Source organism: Neophocaena asiaeorientalis, unplaced genomic scaffold (assembly GCF_003031525.2).
Source record: "Neophocaena asiaeorientalis asiaeorientalis breed wild unplaced genomic scaffold, Neophocaena_asiaeorientalis_V1.1 scaffold606, whole genome shotgun sequence".
NCBI lineage: Eukaryota > Metazoa > Chordata > Mammalia > Artiodactyla > Phocoenidae > Neophocaena > Neophocaena asiaeorientalis.
The window spans coordinates 1,571,886-1,585,287 of record NW_020173687.1 but is presented as its reverse complement, the minus strand read 5'-3'; the positions used below and the strand labels follow the sequence as shown (position 1 = coordinate 1,585,287).

General features: G+C 56.7%; 1 protein-coding gene across 3 annotated transcripts in view; it reads left to right on the top strand.

The window, feature by feature from the left end:
• The first annotated feature begins 4,509 nt into the window (after positions 1 to 4,509).
• The window catches only part of SS18L1 (SS18L1 subunit of BAF chromatin remodeling complex), a 24,741-nt gene continuing 15,848 nt past the window's right edge, over positions 4,510 to 13,402 (top strand). For 2 of the 3 annotated variants that reach the window (XM_024750208.1, XM_024750206.1), the window contains exons 1-3: positions 10,393 to 11,576; positions 12,571 to 12,647; positions 13,173 to 13,257. In XM_024750208.1, coding sequence (XP_024605976.1) covers positions 12,571 to 12,647; positions 13,173 to 13,257 — 162 coding nt within the window. In that variant the 5' untranslated portion in view covers positions 10,393 to 11,576. Of the gene's footprint in view, positions 4,933 to 10,392; positions 11,577 to 12,570; positions 12,648 to 13,172; positions 13,258 to 13,402 lie in introns of those variants that run through there. The other variant, XM_024750207.1, reaches the window with a different exon arrangement.

The window sequence follows — 13,402 nt, the reverse complement described above, 5'->3', positions numbered from 1 at the left end:
GTGGTGTCGGCGGAGCCAAGCCGTGAACGACCCTGGGCCGCGCCAGGCACAGTGGGGACCCGCCGCTTTCGGGACCAGGGTCTGCGGGCAGGGGCGCAAGGCGGCGGGACCGGGTGCCCGCGGGGTGGTGTCCGCTGGCCGCTCGGCGCGCTGAGGGGACCCGCCTGGCTGGTGAAAGCCGTGGCTCTGCGAGGTGGGCGTCCCCGGTCCCTGCGCGCGGCTTGACTGATGGAGGCGCCACGGGGCGCATGGGGCGACGGGGACCCGGCCACGCCCGCCGCCTTAGGTGTTGGCAGTCCGAGGCACAAAGGGGCGCATCCAGAGTGTGGGACGACGTTCCAGCAGCCCCGCAACCCTTTAAGGAGCGCGCGACACCTCGGGGCTGACCTGCTGGTCAAGCTTCGCCGCCCTTATCCGAGTGTCAAATTGTTTTTCAGCGTGACACCTGGCCAACCTTCTCACCTAACAGAAACTTTACAGATTCGCTTTACAGCCTTGCCCGCGTTCTGTAAGTTTGGCCTCGTGGTTTTCTAGAGATAACCTTCTCCTGGGCTTGGGGGCACCTTTAACAAAGCCTTAAGTTTTGAAATTGAGATTTAAATTTTCCTGCTTTTGTGTTTAGAAGATAAGCTCAGAAGAAAGGGGGTGTTAGTCGTTCCCGTTTGAATTTTCTCAGTGTCTTTGGTAGCTACGTTGTTTTCTTTTCTAATCTGGGGTCCTCGTCAGTATCCCTTGGTTTCCATGAGCCTCCTTTTTCCCCAAGGGACTCACCCTGATGGTCATAGCCCTTCTTCCTTGATGACGTGACAGGACCTGGGGGACTTGTCCTCAGCCTCTTGGCTATTTTGAGACTACTTTTGCTGTGACTGGTTTTGACAAATGAGAAGCCTCAGTAAACGCTAAATAGGAGAGATGACTTGAGGAGCAGGAGAAATACAGGTTTAAAAGTGGGGTATTTTTATTTGTTTAGTCAACACTTATGGGGTGCTTACTGTATACCAGGCCTTATTCTGAGGGCTTTGCAGGTCTTAGTTCATTTACTTTCTCGTGGTGGTTATTGTCATCCACATTTTATCAATCAGGGGACAGGTATAGGGAGGCCGAGTGCCCACTGCTAAGGTAGAGCCCAGACAGCGGCTCTGCCCCACAGTGACTTCTGGGTGGGACAGTGGGCTGGGCGGAGTCAAGGGTTCTGGCTCAGATGCACATGCTGGATGCTGGCAGCCCAAGGGCCTCTGCGGACCCTGGCTTTATGGAGCTTAAGTGTGATGAGTGTAGTCACTGTTCCTGAAGGTGCCTTGGCGTCAACATTCATCCAGTTATTTGCACTTTGCACCCACCCCCTATTAAAGCTCCCCGAAGTCTCCAGGCAAAAGTGTGCGTTGGAGCACTGCTTCCAAACCTCAGATCAGAAAGACTGCATCCCGGGGCAGAAAATCTGCCTGCTGACCTTTGGAGATGGGTCTTCACCTTAGGCTGTCACCTGATTTGAGCTGGTAGGGCTCGCAGTCTGTGTACTCACCTTGCTGTTTTGTCTGTAAATATACACACCCGGGGCTCTTTTACTGGCGTCCTGAGAGGGCATGCGCGGTCCGTGTTCTGCACTCTGTGTCCACAGCACGTGCTTATGCGCAGAGCATGGAGAAAAGCCAGGGGTTCCTTGGAAACGTGCAAGGTAGTCAGAGAGCAAGAAGTATACTCTTGTCCTTAGAGTATGTTTGGATAGGAGCCTGCCCGGCAAACTCCTACTCTGCCTTCAAGGCCCCACTGAAATGTCCCCTCCTCATGCCCCATTGAGAGTCATGTGGTGAGTATAGCACTTTGACACATCACTTGGGCTCCCAGGTTTTCGTGTCGCTGACCTGTTCTTGTTGTCTTCCCAGGTTGGCACAGTGTCCAGCATAGTCAGTGTCTGGTACATGCTGGAGCATCTGTGACACTGGTTCCATCAGTGCAAGTGTTTGGGATAGGCAGTTGTATTCGCTTCCTGTGGCTGCCATAACAGATTACCACAAACGGGGTAGTTTAAAACAGCAGAAATTAATTTTCTTACAGTTCCAGTGGGCAGAAGTCCGAAGTCACGGTGTTGGCAGGGTTGGTTCCTTCCTGGGGTTCCGAGGGAGGATCTGTTCCAGGCTTTCCTCTGAGCTTCTGGGGTTTGCTGGCAGCCCTTGGAGCTCCTCGTCTCGCAGACGCATCCCCCCCCCACCTCTGCCTCCATCTTCGTGTGGCCCCTCTTCCTGTGTGTGTCTCTGTGTCCAATTTCCCTTTTCTCATAAGGACACCAGTCACAAGATTTAGGGCCCACCCGAATCCGTGTGACCTCAAATGTAAGTTGATTACATTTGCAAAGACCCTATTTCCAAATAAGGCCCTGATCACAGACACTGGGAGTTAGGACTTGAACGTATCGTTTTGAGGGACACATTTCAACTCGTAAAAGAGGATGCATGGGGGAGGGGTGTCCAGACAAGGAGAACCAAGGAGCAGGGGTAGGAAGGGTCTCAATGACTGAGGAAGTCTTGGGTGGTCCTGCCTTTGGTCTGCAGGGAGCAGGTACAGGCGCCAAAAGCGGCGGGGCTGGGAGAGCCTGATCTGGGGCGCCTGGGCTGCATGCTCAGGTGGTTCTGCTTGTGGCGACCAAGCGTAGCATTAGTGCAGGTGCGACGCAGGTGAGAACCACAGGGGACGTGACTTTGCCAGAGGTCCTGAGGTGGAGGTGAGCCGTGTCTCAGCAAACTCCAGTGGCCCTGTAGCTGGCCAGCTGGCCTGCAGGCCGGAACCTGCCCCGCGCTGCTCTCCCTGGTTTGGGACCAGAGGCCGTGCTCCAGACGCCACCGGTGGGGGTGGGGCTGCCACTGTCTCCGCGGGCCGCACAGCTGGGCTGGGGCACGTTGGAGGGGCCCCCGGGAGCGGGCCTCGGCTGCTGTGTGGGGGCTTTGTTGCCGCGTAGCACATAGTAGTTGCTTAATAAATGTAAGTTTTATCATTACTGTTTATATTGGTTTCCTTAATTTGTTTCCTTGGCTGGAGAGCGGGAATGGTGGCTTGTGCCTCTGTACCCCCAGCACCTCGTACGGGGGAGACAGGCCCCACGGGAGCTGTGGGACAGGTGGGCAGCTGGTATGGGTCTGGCACGGGACAGTGAGACCAACAGGGCGGCGGCCTGGTCCCCGTGTCCTCTGTGCCCAGGGGCAGGAGTGGGCGCACAGGGGTAAGGGATGGCCGTCTGGGTTGCAGGGGGATGCCCTGTGCTCTCTCAGACCTGAAACTTCTCTTATAGAATGTGGGACAGGGGCTTCCCTGGTGGCGCAGTGGTTAAGACTCCTCGCTCCCAGTGCAGGGGGCCCGGCTTCGAGCCCTGGTCAGGGAACTAGACCCTGCATGCATGCTGCAACTAAGGAGCCCACGTGCTGAGACTGAGGAGCCTGCCTGCCGCAACTAAGACCCGGAGCGACCAAATAGATATTAAAAAAAAAAAAGAATGTGTAGGCTAATTTGTAAGGGAGGTAAATTGACCATTTAAAATATTAGAGCTGCCTTCACAGTTGAGGATGGCCTGGGGACTCTGAGACTCCCACGAACTTGGCTAATTAATCATTTCTGAAAGCGCTTTCTCCCCAGTGGGCAGAACCTGGGAAGGGTCTCCGGGGATGGCAGTGATGGTGTCCCTTCACTCTGGTCCTTGGGGCCAGCTCTGGGGAGGGGCGGGGATGGGACGCGGGCCAGGGTGCTGCCCCTGAGCACACTTGAACCTGCCCCATGGAGGCTCTGAGTGCAGTCCCTGTGGGTGGGGAAGTGTATTCTCGGGGAATACACTTCCGCCAGGCCTCTGTCCCCTCTGCCCAGTGAAACTGGGCACAGAGCCCTCCTGCAGGCGCTGCTCCAACGCAGGTGTTGCCCTGGGTGCCCTCTGGTGGACGATGGAAGCACCTGGGTAACGTCCACCCATCCCTTCCTAAAGCAGTCGCCTGCCTCTTCCAGGGCTGTATCTGTCTTCCAGAGTCTGGAGGCGGAGGGAGGGGCCACAGTCAGGGGCCCTGTGACACTCACTCGAGGTGTCCCCACTGCCCGGCCCTCTGCCCCTAGCCTGTTCCCTGGGCCAGTGGTCAGGGCCTGGGCACCGATCTCTGTGCTGGGAGTCACCTGCGATCCCCGGGAGTCCCACCCCCGGAGTGAGGGGGGCCTGGTGCTGACGTGCCCGTCGCAGGACCTGGGCAGAGTCGGGCCAGCCTGGACCTCCTGATCTGTGGCAGGCACCACGACTGTGCACCCTGCCGCGTGAACGTGACAGGAGTCAAAAGGCTCCAGGGAGAAGGTGCGAGATGTTTGTGCCGCGAAGGCTCCTGAAACGTGGTCCCGGTCCCGAGCAGATGGGCGATTGCACCGGGGCTGCTTGGGGTTCTTTCTGTTGCAGGGGTGGAGGATGGGCAGTGGGCCCTGGGATGGGGTGAGGGTGGAGTCCCGTGGAGCTGGGGGCGGGTGTGGTTTCCTGGGTTCAGACTCTCATTCAGCTGTAACAGTGCACAGCCCAGCCCCTGCTGGGCCTCAGGTTCCTCGTTTTAAGGAAGATGACGTCGTCGTCGTCATCGCCGTCGTCGCTGCGCTTGTGGTTAGACGTGATCACCTGGCACAGGAAGGCACGTGACCTTGCAAGTGACGGTCTCAGCCTTTTGATTGGACCCTTGAGTGGAAGTGATGAGTGGATTCTGAAGGGGAGGAGATTCCAAACCACAGGAAACCACCTGGAGTCCAGGGTCGTGTGAAGAGGCAGAGGGAGCTGCGCTCACGGGGGCGGAGTGGTGGTGACTGAGACAGGAGGTGGCCCCAAGTCGCTTGAGGAAGGTGGACATGTGTTTGCAGTTGTGTCCACGTTAATGTGTCTTATCGCGTCCTTAGAGTCTTTGGAAGTTGAACACGTGTGTCACACAGGTAGGACCACGAGGCGGGGGCCAGCCCCTCCCAGGGACACCATGGGAGTAACGTTTGGGGTTTTTTGAAACCCACACCCCTGATTCACGGATTCTCCAATCAGGTAAATATGTTCGAAGGGGTCCTGTCAGCGTCCATCAGCAGAGTCTGCGGCGCAGCTCGTGCGTCCCCTGCAGTGGTGGCTGCCCGTGTGCTGGGGAGAAGAAGCCCTGATCAGTTAGCAGCGTCAGCCCTGAGAGCTGCGGTGGGAAGAAGGGTTCAGCCACCTGGTGATGCTCACCCAGCTCTCCAGCTGGCCCCGGGCTTGTCCCTCTCATGCCTTGGGTGGTTCCCAGGAATGATCTCTCGTGGAGTCCACCCCATGTGCGGGGGGCATGCACTGTGGCCTTGTTTGTAGCTACAGAAGCCAGAGACTGACTGAGTACCACGTGTTTGTTTGTTCCGTGGAATTCTCTGGAGCCTAGGAAACAATGAGGGGGGCATCTTTGTGGCTGAAACGGGACAGTCTCCAAGATATCAGGGAGGATGGGAGACCAGCGGGACGGGAATGTTCCCTGTGTGCACACAGCGGGGGCGGGGGGCAGGGGATGCTTCCAGAGCTATCCGAGGTTGGCTGGAATGGCAGCCGAGGGTGGGAGGTGCAAGGCCCACCCTTCCCTTGGGGCTGCCTGGACTTCAGCCCATCCGTGAACCTCTTCCCACTTAAAGGGCAGCAACCTTTGTTAATTACAAAAACAGCCACAGGGAGGTTGTGAAGGGTCTTTCTGCCCACTGTGGGGTGACCTGAGCCCCCCTCAGCAGCAAGCCTCAGGGCTTCCAGGCCCCTCTGTGGCCCCTATTCCAGGGTTGTCGTGAGGGGCCACTCCCCCTTCAGAGATCCTCACACAGGTTCCCCCGGTGGCCCCAGCCCAGCTCTTTGTGGTCTCTAGGACCCCCAGTCCCTCGCCCTCCCAGTTCCCTGTCATCCTCGCTCCCTCACCCACCCAGTCCGGACCCCACGTGTGGCGCCCGCAGCCCCAGACATGTCCCCTGAGCCGGGCCCTGCGTCCTCGCCTGTGTCCTCACGGCCAGGCAGGCCCACGGGCAGCGGAGCTCCCATGTCAGTCATCAGTTCCTTCACAGCCGAGTCCAGTCCCTCGTAAAGCCTGTGGTTGATTGTCACAGAAACAGCAGCCAAGGAAGGACACCCCCCGGGTCTGCACCCGTGTTCCCGCCCCCACGGGGAGGCTTGGTGTGAGGCCTGTGCTTTCAGGTGCCCTCTCGGAGCCCTGAGACCACCGGGGTGACCACATGCAGAAGGCCCCGAACTGACCCCAGTGCTGAGCCCACGTGAGACCCGCAGCAGACCCACCCTGACAGCCCAGAATCACGAGAACTAAGGAACTGTCACTTTCACCACGGCACGTGGGAACGTTTGCGATGCAGCAGCGGGTAACGGAGGCGCCCGTGTGTGTTGTGACCTTGGTCCCATCAGCCTCTGGAGTCATCCCAGGCTGAGGTTCAGAAAGTCACCCTCTTTGCTGGGCACAGGACTCCCTGTCCGCCAGCTGCCCCACCGTTCCCCGTCTCCGACGTGCCACACCCTCTTCTCCAGGTTCCTGGAACTTTGTCTCCGTTTTTGGACGTGCCCTGCTCCACCAGGCCTTTTCCCTGTGCTGTCCCCTCCACCTGGGCTGCCCTTCCTCTCACCTCCACCGGCGCGTTCCCGGTCAGCTTTCCAGCCACGGCCCAGATGCCATCCCTGGGTGCCCACCGGGGTGTCCGCTGCTAAAATCACGATCGACACGCTGCCGCCTTGTGGCACCAAGCAGACGTGTGCCCACGGCCATCTCTCCCCAGCTCCGGCCGCCTGCTGCCCGCTCCGCCGTGAGCATGAGTGGGGTCTGGCCGCCTCTCCGTCGTGCTCGCCTGGGCCTAGGACAGGCCTTCAGAGATGGGGATCTCACCAGCACTCGGCGGCTGTGGCCCTCGATGCTGAGCTCCAGCTCCTCCAGATGCTGTGGCCACCGTCTCTACTCTCTGCCCCCAGCATCCTCGCCTCCGGAGGCCCTGGGCCACGCCTGGCACTTGGGTTTCAGCCCTCAGGCTTCAGAGCCTTTCTCTGCGACATCACCTGCCCCGTCACCCCTGAATCTATAGAAAATCAGGCTTCCCAAGAGGGCAGAGAGTGAGGGACGTGCCTTCTGTCCAGGAATACACAGAATCACGTGTGAGGAAGCTCAGGAGACACAGCGATAAGTGCATGAAGAAGCAGATCGCTAATCTTCCCGTCAGTTAAGTGGTGACTTTATTTTTCAGCTGTGTACTAGGGATACACGTTTTTAGACACACACCAGGGAGAGAGAAGAGTGGGTCAGCCCCTGGACCCACCCAGCCCTGGCAATCCCAGGCACTTGAAAATCACCTTTTACACAATGTTGTAAATCGGCTGTACTCCAATATTAAAGAAATAGAAAAAAGGAAAAGATTTTTAAAAAGATCAAAAAAAGAAACTTTAAAAAAATAATAAAATCACCTTTTAAATGATAACAGTAACAAATGCCTCTCTTAGAAATTTCAGTGAACACAAGGACATGTAAGAAATAAGATCTATATTTGTAATCTCCAATCTGGAGAGAGCCAGGGTTTCCCTCCCGTCGCTTATTTCTTGTTTCTAGGTTAGATTAGGTTACTCAGCAAAACCCTGCCTGCACATAAAGAATCAAATAGTGCTGTGGAGCTGGCATTAAAAATTAGGGGTCATTCTTCCACCCCTGTGCTGTTTCCCACCTCCCCGCAGCACCCCCTGGCTCTCATCATTGCTAAACCAAGTGGCTGCTTCTGGAATGCTTTTAGCTTTAAGCATTGTCTGTTGACTTAATCCGCTCAGGCTATGATAACAGAATACCACGGACATTCATTAGTCACAGCCAGGCGGCTGGAAGTCCGAGACCAAGGTGGTGGCAGAGTGGATTCCCAGCGAGGGCCTGCTCCCTGGCTTGCAGACCGTCATCTTCTCGCTGTCTTCACACAGCAGACAGAGGATGCTCTGGTGTTGTCTCCTAATCACAAGGGCAGTGATCTCCTGATGGAGGCTCTACCCCCACGACCTCATCTAAACCGAATTACCTCCCAAAGGCCCCACGTCCGGGTGCCATCACTTTGGGAGTTAGGGCTTCAGCATAGGCGTTTTGGTGGGACAGCAAATACTCAGTCCATAACATTTGTTGGCCTCACCTGCTGATGATGGCAAAGGGGGACTTGGCTCATTTGCATGCCCCTCCCCCACCACACACCTGTGCTCCCGTTGCCCCAGTATGGCTTCCTGGTGGTTGGGATTAGATCCACCTCTGGCTGTGATGAGAAAACTGTTGTTCCATGCAGGATCACATGATCATTTTTCCTGCCCAGTCTTTTCTTTTCCCTGCAGTTGGCAATCTCACTTTTTTATTTTTATTTATTTATCTTTGGCTGCGTTGGGTCTTCGTTGCTGCGCACGGGCTTTCTCTAGTTGCGGTGAGTGGGGGCTGCTCTTCGTTGTGGTGCGTGGGCTTCTCATTGCCGTGGCTTCTCTTGTTGTGGAGCACGGGCTCTAGGCGCGCGGGCTTCGGTAGTTGTGGCACGCGGGCTCAGTAGTTGTGGCTCACGGGCTCTAGAGCGCAGGCTCAGTAGTTGCGGCGCACGGGCTTAGTTGCTCCGCGGCATGTGGGATCTTCCCGGACCAGGGATCGAACCCGTGTCCCCTGCATTGGCAGGTGGATTCTTAACCACTCCGCCACCAGGGAAGACCCCTCACTTTATTTTTAATCACTTCTCACTAGTTTATCCCAGACTTTCTTCCAGCCATGGAAGCCTCCTCAGCTCAGGTAGTCTGTCAGTCTTTCTCCTCTGAAAGACATCTTTAGTCAGGTTATTCTTTTCAGAAAGTCCCTGTCAGAATTGGCTAATCCTTCCTCAGGAAATCTCTCTCAGGGTGGGGTCATCCCTCCTCAGAAACTGCCTCTCAGGATCAGGTCATCACTCCTCAGAATCTCCCCCACAGGATCGGGTCAGGACTTTTCTGAAAGTCTCCCTCAGTGTCAGGTCATTCTCTTCAGGAAGTCTCCCTGGGGATTGGGTAATCCCTCTCAGAAAGTCTTTGCAAGGATAGGGTTGTCCCTCCTTAGGAAGCCTCTGACTGATCTGGGCCATCCATCTTCAGGAAGTCTCCCTCAGGATCGGGTCATTCTTCCTCAGAAAGTCTCCCTCAGGATCAGGTCATTCTTCCTCAGAAAGTCTCCCTCAGGATCAGGTCATTCTTCCTCGGGAAGTCTCCCTCAGAATCAGGTCATTTCCCCCCGGAAAGTCTCCCTCAGGGTCGGGTCATTCTTCCTCAGAAAGTCTCCCTCAGGATTAGGTCATTCTTCCTCAGGAAGCCTCCCTCAGAATCAGGTCATTTCCCCCCGGAAAGTCTCCCTCGGGGTCGGGTCATTCTTCCTCAGAAAGTCTCCCTCAGGATCAGGTCATTCTTCCTCAGGAAGTCTCCCTCAGAATCAGGTCATTTCCCCCCGGAAAGTCTCCCTCAGGGTCGGGTCATTCTTCCTCAGGAAGTCTCCCTCAGGATCAGGTCATTCTTCCTCAGGAAGTCTCCTCAGAATCAGGTCATTTTCCCCCAGAAAGTCTCCCTCAGGGTCAGGTCACCCCCCTGCAGAAGTCTCCTTCGAGATCGGTTCACCCCTCCTCAGAAAGTCCCCTCAGATTTGCACCATCCCTCCTCAGGAATCTCTCTCAGGATCAGCTCATCACTCCTTCGAAAGTCTCCCTCAGGATCAGGGTATCTCCCCTCATGAAGTCTCTCTCAGGTCCTGTTATCCCTCCTCAGTGTCTCCCTTAGGCTCCTGTCATCCCTCCTCTGGAAGTCCCTCGAGGATTTGGTCGTCACTCAGGGGTTCCTGCTTTTGATCCTGTCGTCGCTTCTATAGAGTCCCCCTTGCAATTGGGCCATTGCTCCTTTGCTGCCCGAAACTTCTATCCTGTGTGGAGGTGCTCAGTACTGTGCTTTTCACTCCATTCATTTTTAGGACCTTGCTGTGCCCCAGTGTGTTTGTCAAGCTGGGTCCTTTGAGAACCTTTCCATCTGGACATTAACATCCTTCAAGTTCTGAGGAAAAGTCTTGAACAATTATTTTTGTTTTTTATAAATTTTATTTATTTATTTAATTTTTTTGGCTGCGTTGGGTCTTAGTTGTGGCATGCGGGACCTTTCATCGTGGCGCGGGTTCTTCGTTGTGGCGCACGGGCTGCTCTCTAGTTGTGGTGTGCAGATTTTTTCTCTCTCTAGTTGTAGCATGTGGGTTTTCTCTTCTCTGGTTATGGTGCATGGGCTCCAGAGGGCATGGACTCTGTAGTTTGCGGCACGCGGGCTCTCTAGTTGAGGCACGTGGGCTTAGTAGCCCCACGGCATGTGGGATCTTAGTTCCCAGACCAGGGGTCGAGCCCGCGTCCCCTGCATTAAAAGGCGGATCCTTTACCACTGGACCGCCAGGGAAGTCCCTTGAACAATTTTTTTTGGATGCATTTCTTCCTTCCTGTCTTTCTGAAAGTCCTAGAAGAATTGTTTTTGGCCATTTGGATTGTCCTTCAATTTCATTACTCTTTCTGTTTTCTACATCGGTCATTTGCTTCGCTGTCTAGGAGTTTTCTACTACTTCATGTTCCAACTCTTCTGTCGATTTTTTTGCTGTGGTCAATGTATTTTAAATACCCCAGAGCTCTTTTTGTTCTCTGTTCTGTTTAATAGTGTGTTATTTAAAAAAAATAGATCCAATAACTTCTTTTATCTTTGAGGATATTAATAATAGTTGGGTTTTCTTTCTTTTTGTATTTTAAGTTTCCATCTTGCATAATCTTCGTCTCCTCCAGCTTTTGGCCTCTGTCGCTGGTTTTGTTGGATCTAATTTACAGGCTTCTGGGAAACGCTGGTGCGGGTCACCCATCTGAGGTCTTGGCTAGAGGTGTGCCCCTGCTGTCGATGTCTGGCTCTTTCCTCCCGGGCTGGTCATTTTCCCTGAATCCCCCCTTGGGGACTCCTGCCAGGTAGCTGTGGGGAGGTCCCAGAGCCTCAACCCTCCCAAGCCTGGTGGGTCCCCAGTGTGGGTCTGCGTCACATCCGGCACCTGGGTTCTGCTGATTCAGTTCTTGCTCTTCCAGTTGCTTCCGCTTCTAGAATCCTGCTGCCTGCGCTGCTGTTTCAGCTGTGTTCACTTTGTCCTGGTGAAGGGTTACTGTCTTCACCCCTTTCCCACCAGCCAGGTCTGGGAGGGTTTGGACCTCAGCGCACACCCAGCCCGCCATCCTCCCCGCAATGTGTCCTGGTCTTTTTTCCATAACTTAACTGAGGTGAAGTTATGGAAAACTTCATCTCAGTGAAGTTAGTACCTTGCTTAAAAAAAATATCCTAACAGTGTAACATTTTTCTCCGGCTTGTAAAAACTACAAAGACGTTTGTAATGTCCGGTTAACGACTCATCCTGTGGTTTCCTGTCATTGCTTAAGTCGTCCCGTCATTGAGCATTTGGCGTCTCCCCTTTTTCGAGCTGACACGAATGACGCTGAAATGGACATCCGTGCGTGCGGAGTGTGTGGCCTTGGGAGAGGATTCCTGCCGGGGATCGTGAGGCCAGGAGGTAGAGCCCGTGGAGCCTTTTAAGGGTGGCTCTGAGAGGGAGAGGACATGGCCTGTGGTGGTTGTTTTCCTTTCTTAATTCATCTGGGGAGGTCTTCCTGGGCAAACGGCCGGGATGCCCAGTCCCCCTGGGTTTGATCGCCTGCCTATGGGTGGGCCAGCCCAGAGCGCCCTCTGGTGGTTCCCTGTCTCGGGCCGGCTCCTTGGCCAGGGTGGGAATGGCTGAATTGGGGCATCATCTCCACAGCGGGGAGAAAACACTCAAGCATAGAGGAGGAGGTTATAACTAAAAACACCCGAACAAGGGAAATCAACCCTGAAGGCTCAGGGGCTGAGCGGGGAGGGAGAGGCGAGCAAGGCCGCGGCAGGGCTGGCCCTCGGCGCTCGGGTCCCCCTACCCCCCGCCCCACGTCCAGGTGGGGAGTGTCCACGCCAGGCCTCCTGGCCGGCCATGTGCGCCCCTCCCACGCTCCCATGTGACCTTCCTCCCTCTTCTGCGGCCTCTGTCCCCTCCTGTCTCCGCGGGCCACCCAGGTGCTGTCGCCGAGTGGCCGTCCTGGAGCAGCAGCTTCATGGGTCTAGGAGATACTCGCAGGGGTGCAGGCTGTCCCCACCCCCGGAGTCCCCACCGTGTGGCCATGATTTGTGGGCCTCACACTCCAGACTCCGGGTCCACCCTTGCTGGACAGAAGCACTGGGGCCAAGGGCCCTAGAAAACGGGTCCTGCAGGCTGTGGGTTTCCTGTGCGGAGTGAGAACCTGGACTGGGGGCGCAGGGCGGGTGGGGGGGAGGGATGGGCCCTGGCGCCTGCAGGGCTGCGTGCTTGGCACAGGGATGTGGAAAGTGCTCGGCCCTGCTGGCTGGGGCTGTGAGGGGGCAGTTCTGCTGACGGGCACTGCTGGGCCACGTGAGCCGTGAGCCGGGGCTCGCGAGCCCCGCAGCAGGCCGCCCGCAGACGCACCGTGTTCCCCCGCTCACATCTGCTTCTCCTTCAGATGCTGGACGAGAACCACCACCTGATCCAGTGCATCCTGGACTATCAGAGCAAGGGCAAGACGGCCGAGTGCACCCAGTGAGTGGCGTGGCTGCCGTGCCCCTCCCGGCTGCCTCTGGGGCTTGGTGGCCTGAGCAAGTGGGGCCTCAGGGTCAGCTAAGCTGCTGGGTCAGCGCCCCTGGGTGGCTCCCCAGGGAGAGGTGGGCAGGTTTGGAGGGAAGTGGGAGTATGGGGGAGAGGGGACCACTGGGGGGCCCAGGCCAGCCGCACCAGGGGACAGCAAGCTCCTCCAGGTGGGACCTCGTGTGACTCCAGGGCCGGGCACTGAGTGCCTCTGCAGGGGATGGGGTATCCAGTTAGCTCAGTGCCGGGTCCGCCCGAGGAGGCTCGTGCCCTGGCAGCCCCTCCTCTGTCCCCCGGGCCCCCCCCTCCATTCTCTGAACAGACCAGTAGCCACTCCCCCTTGGCCACCAGGTCGGGGGTCTCCCCCCTCATCCTGGACCGCAGAGCACTGTGCGGCCTGCCCGTGCACACCCTCCGGGGGAGGGGCTTCACTGCAGGGCAGGGCAGCCTCCTCCCCCTCAACCGCGCCCTCCCCTGCAGGTACCAGCAGATCCTGCACCGGAACCTGGTCTACCTGGCCACGATCGCGGATTCTAACCAGAACATGCAGTCCCTGCTGCCCGCCGTGAGTGCCTGCCACGGGGTGGGGGGCCCAGGTGTAGACAGCGTTGTCCAAACCTTCGGGGCTGCTCTTTGGTCCAGATCTGGGAGATGAGGTTGCCAGGGGTCACTGGTAAGCTCCATCTCCCGCCTGCCTCCTGTGCTCAGAG